Genomic DNA, 10894 nt, shown 5'->3' with positions numbered 1-10894 from the left:
AGTTGTGTGAATGTGCGTATGTATGTGTTTGTATGTACAATATATTTGTCCCCCAGTATGCGCAAGAGCCAAAGTATGGCCCCAGGCACCCAAACAGCAGATGCGCTGCCCAAGTAACAAGGGACCACCGGCCCCAAGCAGGCAGACATGCCAGCGACAGGACTCCCAGAACTGGGCCCACCGTGCCACCTGTCACTATGGTAGGTCGTAGAAAGACGCGCCTGTCAAAGAACAAGGCACGGGAGTAGCAGGAGACAGCCAACCCCCAAGCCAGCGAGAGACCATACCCTACGCGGCCAGAAAGACGGGCCGCCCTGTCCCGGGGGCCCCAGAGACTCCCCGCAACCAGATGGGAAGACCGCCCCGCCAGATCACCCCAGCAGCTGGCCGCCATGCAACACCGCAGAATACCATGCAACGCACCCAGAAGCCACGGTAGACACGGGGACTAGATCCAGCAGACCCCAACCAAGATGGGCATCCGGAAGGGGACGGGCGGTGGGATCCAGGGGCCCCAGACACGCAGCCCGGCTACAGCAACCCGATACACCGTCTCCAGCGGGGAAAGAAGGCCCCAAGAGCGCCCCTCCAAAATATATATAGAGTATAAACAGCATATATATACATACATATATATACATGCATATATACGTTTGTATATATATATATATATATATATATATATATATATATATATATATATATACGCACACACACATGCACGCACACTCATATACACATATACTGTACATATACATATACATACACATACACACAACCATACATACACACATACACAGACATATGAATTCCCCCCCGGGAATTAATAAAGAATCTATCCATCTATCTATCAATAATAATTATATACACACACACACACACACACACACACACACACACACACACACACACACACACACACACACACACACACACACACACACACACACACATATAAACAAACAAATCCATACATAAGCCATAGCGCCGGAACAGACAGACACAGACCCCGCCCAACAGGAAGAGAAACCGGCACAACACCACATAAAAGCGAAACAACCAAACACCTGAACCCTCCATCCATAAAAATAAAAAAACCCACCCCAAAATGTAAAAAAACGTCAAAAAGATGACAAACACATCCCAACACACAAACAAAAACACCATGGCCCCCATGAAGTCAGAAAAACACCCGATGACCCCTTTGCGAAGCATACATATCATATCATAGAAAAAAAAAACAGCCCGGCAAAAAAACCCAACCTGTGCACAACCATCCCCTGAGTACACCAAACAACACCATGACAACCACAGCCATCCCGGACACAACAACTCCATCCAGCCACATTCCACTCACTGCCCTGGCCGCGCCTATCTGAGGGTCCCCCACTGCCCTCCCCAACAGTGATAGAATCCACCCCACTACTCCCGGCTGTGATCTCAACCAGGCGCAAGACTCCGCCCATAGACAGAGAACGCCTCACCCTCACACCCACAGTGAGGTCCCTGCACGGGACTGGCAGGCCACCAGACCACAGTCCCCGTGGTTTGTGCCAGTCGAGGAGGCAATGAGGGGTAAAAAGCACCCCCGACCTCATCCCAGTCAGGCATGTGGTGTGGGAGTGTATAAGGTCCCCAGAGTGTCTACTGTGTAGTTAAAATTAGGAGGTTAGCCATCACAGCCGACCTCCAGTCCCTATTTATGTGTGTGCTGTAGCGTATGAGATACGTATGCGGGTGGGGGGGACTAATGATGCGATTAAAATTGGGGGAGGACGTTGTAACTTCCACTGTAAAGTATACAGTTTAACATCTAATTTAAATTGCATGTTTATATAATTATAGCATAGCTGTTAATATTTATTTTTTTAATGTGTGCTTATATGGGCACAGATAAGACTAATGTAGAGATGTATTGTTTTGGGCCAAAAGAACTACATTTACCATGAACATGTGGGAACAAAAGCAGGAATTTGATGTAAGAAAAAGTGCTAATATTGTTTGAAAACACGGACGCCATCGTATGCTTACACACCGAGTGTATTTGACACCGTATGTGCATTATTTCAAAAAAAGTGAATCTAAATAATTAAAAAAAGTTAATAAATGGATGTCATTGTTTACATCACACACACCATTCACCAACATCTCAGTCTCATTTCACACTTTTATCAAAAGTTACAATTTTAAACATAACTAGTACACAAAAGTACTGTATATAACGATAAAACACTGGTTCCAGCAGTAGTGTACTGTAGTAAAGGAAACAAACAAGCACTCGTTCTTCTGGTGGCCCAAGCTTGACATTGTTTTATTTAAAATTGTATGACATGTGTATTGTGTATTATATGTGTGTCTATACTGCACGTCTAGTGATGTCAATGATGACGAGGTTTGATACCACAGTGCTAATAGTAGTAACTATTGTACATCACAATCACAGCTTTGTTGTTGACAGCTGTTGCGCATATACTTTCTCCCTGTCAGGGCGGGAACAAGGCGGGAACAAGGCGGCGACAGAGCGGGAACAAGGCGGTGACGTCATCATTCCCTGGTACTCTGGCAGCTTCCTTTGCCCCATTAAAACGACGATGCCGCAGTTTTCAGACCTTCCCACTCTGGAGGCTGTTCTCAAACACTTTTGCTTCCCACCACCAAAAACGCTGTTTGTGTGGGGATAAAAGGCTGAAACGGTACATATCTTCACCGTTTCCACCTAAAAACAGTTGGTGATGGTCAACCAGCTTGAACATAGCATCAAAACAAGAGGGTGTGAGTGTAGAGTATGAGCAGAAAGTGCTGTATAGCTGTAGAGCGACAGGAAAGAGCTTTCATAGAGTCCCGAAAAAAGTCTCCCGTAGGTAATAAAGTCGGGGAAAAAACGAAAGTGCGTCTAAGAAAATGGCTCTATTCACTTTCATCATCTTGTGGAATACAATCGAACCCTGCTTGTGTCTGCAGTGATCACTTTGTAAAATGTTTGTTTGAACATTTGATTTGTTTGAGAAACTTTCTGTGAGGTAATCGAGTTTATTTTCTACTATATTAGTTGTATTGAAGAGCAAAACTAAACAAGAGATGGTATCAGTTTGTTCTTTTGTGGTTGCTATTAGAGATGTTCGATAATGGCTTTTTTGCCGATATCCGATATTGTCCAACTCTTTAATTACCGATTCCGATATCAACCGATACCGATATATACAGTCGTGGAATTAACACATTATTATGCCTAATTCTGTTGTGATGCCCCGCTGGATGTATTAAACAATGTAACAAGGTTTTCCAAAATAAATCAACTCAAGTTATTGAAAAAAGTGCCAACATGGCACTGCCATATATATTATTGAAGTCACAGGGTGTACCCCGCCTTCCGCCCGAATGCAGCTGATATAGGCTCCAGCACCCCCCGCCACCCCAAAAGGGACAAGCGGTAGAAAATGGATGGGAAGTCACAAAGTGCATTCTTTTTTTTAACATGCCTCAAAACAGCAGCTTGGATTTTGGGACATGCCCTCCTTGAGATAATCCTGATACCCACTACAACTATGGGAAGTACTATACTTTGACTTTCACAAAGTGCATAATTTTTTTTAAACATGGCTCAAAACAACAGCTACAAAAACAATGAAGGCACATAGCTTCAGTCCAGAGTATACTCGAGTAATAAAGTAAACGATAACATAGTCCTCCTTTAGTGCAAGACTGCCTGGTATACTGTATAACAGTAGCGTATATTGTAGCGTCCCGGAAGAGTTAGTGCTGCAAAGGGTTCTGGGTATTTGTTCTGTTGTGTTTATGTTGTGTTACTGTGCGGATGTTCTCCCAACATGTGTTTGTCATTCTTGTTTGGTGCGGATTCACAGTGTGGCGCATATTTCTAACAATGTTAAAGGTTTTTCTACGGCCACTCTCAGTGTAAACTGAATCGCTGTTGATAAAGTATGCGTTGCATTTACGTGTGTGGGCGTACAGGAGCCGCTCATATCTTGTGACTGGGCGGGCACGTTGTGAGAAGGGATGAAAAGCGGAAGTGACGTCAGCTCGTAGAGGACGTTAAAAGCAGTGCCTGTAAGGCACGCCCCCAAGACTGTGGAATACGAGATATAATGACTGATGAACACCTTCGTTTGATAATGAGGGATGCCTCAGCTCAATGCCTGAGCCCCGACATTAATGGTTGGTTTTGCCCCACCTCAAGGACATCACCGCCCCCCTCCTGGACCCACTGCAGTTTGCCTACAAAGCCAACATGTCTGTGGATGATGCAGTGAACCTGGCCCTCCACTTACGACATGTACAAATATGATGGTAAAAGTGATAGCAAATAAGCAGTTAGCGAAAATAAAAAATAATACAGAAATGACAATGAGCATTATTACACTACAAATGGATCAATACAAATACCAATACAAATAGCGCTATTGATAATGAACAATACCAATAATTTACCTTTATTATCAACAATACAGTTGTTCAAATGCAACAATACATATATGTAATGATAACTAGATATACGAAAGAATTCAGAAAAATGGAGGGGAAGAAGGAGAAGCAACCTATATTAACCTTGTAGATGGTTATAGTAACAATAGGTTAAGCTTTATCAAGTGCCATGTGTTATACCCAGTTTACCCTAGGGCAACAACGTTAATATGTTTGATGAAACGTGATTATGTGCATGAGTGTATGTATGCATATGTACTTGTATATGTACAGAATGTGTATGTGTTTGTACAGTGAATGTATATGTACAGTATGTGTATATGTATGTTTGTACAGTGAGTATATATGTACAGTATGTGTATATGTATGTTTGTATAGTGAATGTATATGTATCTGCTCTGTGACATGCGCTGTTGACCTCTTGGCCAGGTCACCCTTGTGAAAGAGATCTTGATCTCAATGGGTTTCTCATCTGGTTAAATAAAGGTTCTAAATGTACCGTATATGTATCCAGTACGAACTTTGAGTATGTAAATATGTACTGTATTTGTGTATGTATGTGGGAGCGTAGGTACCTATGTATGTATGTATGTATGTATGTGAGTATATGTGAATTTGTATGTACAATATATTTGACTCCCAGTGTGCGTGGGAGCCAGAGTACGGCCCCAGCCTCTCGAGAGCCCAACCCACAACCAGTAGGTGTGGTGCCCAGGGAACCCGGGACCACTTCCCCCACAGATGCCAGGCCGGCCAGCGACAGGAACCCCAGAGCCAGGCCCACCGCGCCGCCCACAAGGGCCAGCAGCAGGCCGCAGACAGACGCACCCGGCAGAGGACACGGCACGAGAAAAGCAGGGGACAGCCAGACCCCAAGCCAGCGAGAGACCACACCCCACACCGGCAGAAAGGCGGGACCCCCCACCCGGGGGCCCCAGAGACTCCCCGCAACCGGACGGGAGGACCGCCCCCGCCCCACCGGCAACTGGGTGTCCACGAGCCCACTCCCCACCCCCGGAGAGCGCGGCGAGGCCCGCCCCCGGCCACCCCACCCAAGTCGGCCGCTGCAGGCCATCCAGCATGGGGCCACGGGAACCACCCACCTCACCCACAGGGACCCCAACGATGGAGATGGAACAACCAGCAACCGCCCCGCCGAGTTTCCCCCCTGAGGGGAAAAAAAATAAAATAATAATATTAATAAAAAAAAAATAATAATAATAATTAAAAAAAAAGGATAAACTTCTTGTAAAAGTGTCTTTAAACTGACTGTGGAGAGTGAATCCACCGCAACTGTATTGACTGGGCTCTACTGTAGGATCCTTTTGGAGAGATGAAATGTGAACGCGCAGCACGTCCCCGTGTAGTTGCTACGCACGCACACGCGCCAACACACGTCCATCAATCCACCTGCGGTGAGAGAGAACATGACGGTCCCGCCTGTGAGCTCTCTGATCACGGCGCTGAAGCCTCTGTTCGGCAGCCTGTTGTCCAGGGTAGGAGTTGAAATAAATGTACAAATATACATTTAGAGAAGCAAACTGTAAATGTTATACTTTGTCGTGTTTGAGAGTAGCTAAATGGATTAACGGTTCGTAGGCTAACGACGCCAGCTGGCGTGGTGTCGCTGTCGGTTCAGCACCCTTTAATTTAACTTTCTTCTCTTTGAATATCAAGTTAAATTCAACGTTCAGCATCATTACAGACTTCTGTTGTCTTAAAAATGTGGTTGTAAATGGATTCTCGACCCTGCTCAAACTTGTAAATTATTCAACGTAGCAGCACGGTGGGTGCTTATCGTCACCTTAAAGCCACTAAGAAAAGAAAACCCATTATCCTACATCTAAACTGTTTTTTTTTAAAGTCAGATGGTTATGTTGTTTATTTAGTTGCTAATTATAAATATTATGTATGAAAATAATGTAAATATGTAATCTGAGTAATCGAAAAGGACCCCATTAAGTTTTTGCTTCTTCCTGCTCCTTTTTGTCAGCATTTCTATTTGTTTTTAAATTATTATTACATTTTTCAGATGACTATTGTTAGTAGAGATATTTCATTTAAAATTTAATTCATATATATTATTTTTGATATTGTTGGGTCATTTATCAGATACATCTTTAATCTTACATGAAAACATAAACAAATTGGTTATACTAATTAGTATACAATTGTTATAATAGTTTTTCAGTACTGCAAACTATTAAAAAATATATTTACTACAGGGGTACCTTAACTTAAGAGTGTTTTGAGGTAAAAGCTGTGTCTTGACTAATTATGCTTTAAGTTACAAGCAAACATTTGAGTTACGAGCATCTCCACCATTAGTTGGCGTACCAAATATCGCAGTGAACCCCATAAGATACATTAGCTTATCGCTAAAGATGAACATAACTTTTTCAAACATGGGAAGGAAAAAAGTTAGTGTGAAGGACAGTGCTAAGAAGTGAATGGTGTTCATTGAATTTAAGAAAAAATCGTCATAAACATGACAGAACGTGTCGCCAACTAAGCAAAGTTGCGGCGTAGCTCAGATAGAAGAGCAGACGGCCAGAAACTTGAGAGTTCTTGGTTCGATTCCAGTTCACGCCATCCTGGTCACTGTCGTTGTGTCCTTAGGCAAGACACTTTAACCATCTTGCTCTCAGTGCCACACCCACTGGTAAAAGTAGGTGTTGAGTTTCACAATGTAAAGCGCTTTGAGTCTCTAGAGAAAAAGCACTACATAAAAATAAATTAACTTAACTTCACGCTGCACATTTTCACCATACTGAAGCAGAAGGAATCTGACGTCAGCCTATAATATCACAACAGAATATCCAAGCGGCATACATTTATCCATGAAAATCGGGAAAAGCTGCTAATGGTGTGTTTGACGGAGAAGTAGCTCGAAAGATATACCATAGAATTCTACTCTCTGAGGTAAACACTGTACATTATTATTACATTACTTCATAAAATTACTGTAGTTGATGGTAGTACATTCTATTGTATTGTTTTTTATATAATATTTTTTATCTAAAAGTCTGTATTTATTTTTAAAAGGCATGTTACATAAAGAGTGTATACAGAGTGCTGGTATTTTTGGTACCAGTTCCTAATTGGACCGTTAAGATTCAGGACAAATGATACGTCTATTGGTATTTTTAATATATGACACGCTGTCACATTCACTTCTGGTGCCGCTCCTACGCATAAAAAAGACACGGGTAGAATCTGATACAGTGCTTGAAATAATAACAAATAAGGAAGCATCACTACACTAAAGTTTTAACCCAAGAATATTTCCTCCTCAAAAGTCCTTCAGAGTCACGCTTGCTGATAAGAGTTAGTGTCAGTTTGATGTGAAAGCGCTTTACTAAAGTTTGCCGCTACCGCTCTTCATCAGTACGCTCATCTTCATCCAGTAGTCCACAGGCAAATATTAATCTACTCAAAAGTGGTAATATAATAATAATCCATAAAGTTACTCTGAAGCAAGGCGCCATTAAAATGTATTTCAATTAATTTCAATGGGTGAAGTTGATTTAAGATACATGTGTTTTTTGAGTGAAGAGGTCTATCACAGAAACCATTAGGCTTCTAAGTTTAGGTATACTACTGTAACTTGCAAAATTATAATACATTTAATTTATAAGCGCTTTTCAATAAATCCAAGGGCACTTAACAATAACAGATCAAACTATTGGAATAATTTCCCTTGTGGATCAATAAAGTTTGTCTTAAGTAATTTACAAGATACAGATCAACAACAAAGGCTAAAATCAACACATAAATGAAGAACTGTAGAGACAGATACAGTGAGTATGCAATTTTCAAAAGGTGGGTTTTAAATCTTTTGAATGGACATGTAGGCTATAGGCTACTAGGAGCTGGCAGCTAAAAAAAACAGCGACGCACACAATAGCACATAATCTAGACATATCTAGGTGTCCTGAATTGAAACATATTGCAGTATAAACATGCCGTTTGTCAATATTAGGAAGTATCAAATATTTTTAGTTGCATTATCATTTGCAGATACAAAGCCTCCAAGGTAGAAACGTATTAAAGAGTATGTAATAACAAAAGTGTCCGCATTGTTAAATTTACTGCTTCATGAGCTTAATTTAATGAAATATAGTGACCAGTAGGTGTCACCAAAACGAATTAATACTCCAATTTAAAAGCATAACTCTGTCATAAAGTTAATGTTTTTCATACCTACCATTGTTTGACCATTGAGTAATTTCACCTGCACAAGTCTCCAATATTGGTATCATATCAGAAGTAAAAAAGTTGTATCGGGTCAACCCTACTAATTTTCAGAGGACAATAAATCTATACCGCTCTATAAGTTGTATGCTGACTACTCTAAATATTTATATGTTTGATTTGTATTACTGCCCATTGAGAATATATATTTCACTAAAAATGGTAGCGGAAATGTGAGAATTACTGTAGTCAAGTGAATAACTTTTTGATGGTGTTAATCAGAGCATTTCTCTTTGGAGATATATATTTTTTATTACAACTGAGTGTGCCTAATGTAAACACCAAGAAAAAATAAAGCAATTGTGAGACTTTCAGGTTATTACGACAACTTTGTGCAGTAATTCCACTCTGTCTATAAGCACCTTCTCTGTCTGCAGGCACGTGGATCAGCTTTATGTCATCGGAGGCACAACTCCACATACGCTGTGAGAAATGCACACAGATGACAGTTTAATCGCATAACAAACTCCAGTAAAGCACACACATCGCTCCTGCGAGGATGTGAAGGACGTTTTTGTTATATGTCTCACAGAAAGTTGCAATGTTGGCTTCTCTTTCCCATCTCTCACTAACTTACTTGCTTTCTCTCCTCCATCATAAATCCGTCATTCCTTCATCTAGGCACGTCCGATGATTGTGAGTATGCATAATGGCTATGTAGTACAGTACAAGTCATGTATTAGGGTTTTTGTGAGTCAGTGTGTGTATGTATTATAGCCTCCACCTGCACAATATGGAGGGAGGCACACGGTGACACTGATTCCTGGAGATGGCATCGGACCAGAGTTGGCTACCCATGTTCAGGAGCTTTTTCGGTGACACTGCAACCTGAAATGAGTGGTTAAAAATATGATGATGGATCAATACTGTGGTGTCTTTGATTTACATATCTGCACTTTATTTTTGTCAGCTTCTGTTGTGTTCCGGTGGACTTTGAAGTCGTCCATGTGGACTCGTCTATGGCTTCGGAGGATGACATCAATAACGCCATAATGGCAATCAGGCGCAATGGAGTGGCACTTAAGGGTCGATGATTATATTTGAGTAATATTTCACAACTGTTAGAGTGTCCAGTTGTGTAACTACAGTATGTGAATTGTTCTAGGTAATCTTGAGACCAACCACAACTTACCACCCTCCCACATATCCAGAAACAACCTGCTGCGGTGAGTCTACGCATCCTTAGGACAAAACAACGCACTGACTTCTTTGACATATCTTAAGGGGGACCTATGATGAATTTAGTATTTTCTGACTTCTAAATGTTGTTGTTGGATACTCGTGTTAAACAATGCCAACACGTGAAATCATAAGCTTCATGCATTTTGACATGAGCTTGCACGCAGTTTAGGAGGCCTCTGTTTGCAGTCTGACTACGTTGTGACGTCACAGCGAGGTTGACGTACTTATTCGGACATTAAAAAAGCTTGAGCCAGAGGGGAAAGAGCTCCTGCTGGAAAGTTGTTTTTCTCTCATGTTTAAGAAATGGGGGACAAGTAGTGACATAATGGTTTTTTTTTTAACGGAGCTCATGTAGTGGTTAATTTTACACCAAACACTTAACAGGGGATTGCATAAACATTTTTATTCGCTGTCTGTCTGATGGTGCGTGTCAGAGGAGACGTACTGCGGTCTGCAACCGTTTGTGTTGGCGCTACATTAAGAGGAGGGAGGAGGGGTATTGGAGAGGGGGCTTATTAGCACGCATAGCAAATTCAGGTAGAATTCTCTCAAGACCTCAAATATACAGAATACCTCTTCAGATATAAAAACATATTTAGGAGTGATTGATGATAGAGAGTCATTTTTATTCTTAAATTAATACAAACAAAAATTGGGCTTCATGCAGCTGAAATTGCATTTTTCTCACACAGGGCAAAAGGGCAAGTGCATGAACACCATTTGGGGTCTGTCTGTGCACGTAACTGAAAGATAAAGGGTTAACTATGTTTCTTGCTTTAGTAGTAATGATATTCATCCACAATATGCAAAATGTTTCTCTGTTAGGCACACCTTGTTATTAAATTGTTTTATATTGTCAATGGTATGTATTGTAATGTCTAATCAGACAATAAAAGAATCACCAGGAGGTGCTCGATCAACAATCTATTTATTGAAGCAAAACTGGTTATTGTCCTTCTCCGGCCACACACACACTCACATGCATGCATGCACACACACACACACACACACACGA

General features: G+C 41.5%; 1 protein-coding gene across 1 annotated transcript in view; it reads left to right on the top strand.

Annotated features, from left to right (window-relative positions):
• The first annotated feature begins 5830 nt into the window (after positions 1-5830).
• The window catches only part of LOC133613678 (isocitrate dehydrogenase [NAD] subunit gamma, mitochondrial-like), a 6935-nt gene continuing 1871 nt past the window's right edge, over positions 5831-10894 (top strand). The window contains exons 1-6 of the mRNA XM_061971393.1: positions 5831-5939; positions 9075-9122; positions 9319-9333; positions 9415-9512; positions 9608-9723; positions 9803-9863. Of these exons, the coding sequence (XP_061827377.1) occupies positions 5871-5939; positions 9075-9122; positions 9319-9333; positions 9415-9512; positions 9608-9723; positions 9803-9863 (407 nt within the window). The 5' untranslated portion in view covers positions 5831-5870. The remainder of the gene's footprint in view (positions 5940-9074; positions 9123-9318; positions 9334-9414; positions 9513-9607; positions 9724-9802; positions 9864-10894) is intronic.

Source organism: Nerophis lumbriciformis, linkage group LG01, assembly GCF_033978685.3.
Source record: "Nerophis lumbriciformis linkage group LG01, RoL_Nlum_v2.1, whole genome shotgun sequence".
Taxonomy (NCBI): domain Eukaryota; kingdom Metazoa; phylum Chordata; class Actinopteri; order Syngnathiformes; family Syngnathidae; genus Nerophis; species Nerophis lumbriciformis.
The sequence above is the reverse complement of the archived record's forward strand: the minus strand, read 5'-3'. Positions and strand labels throughout refer to the sequence as shown.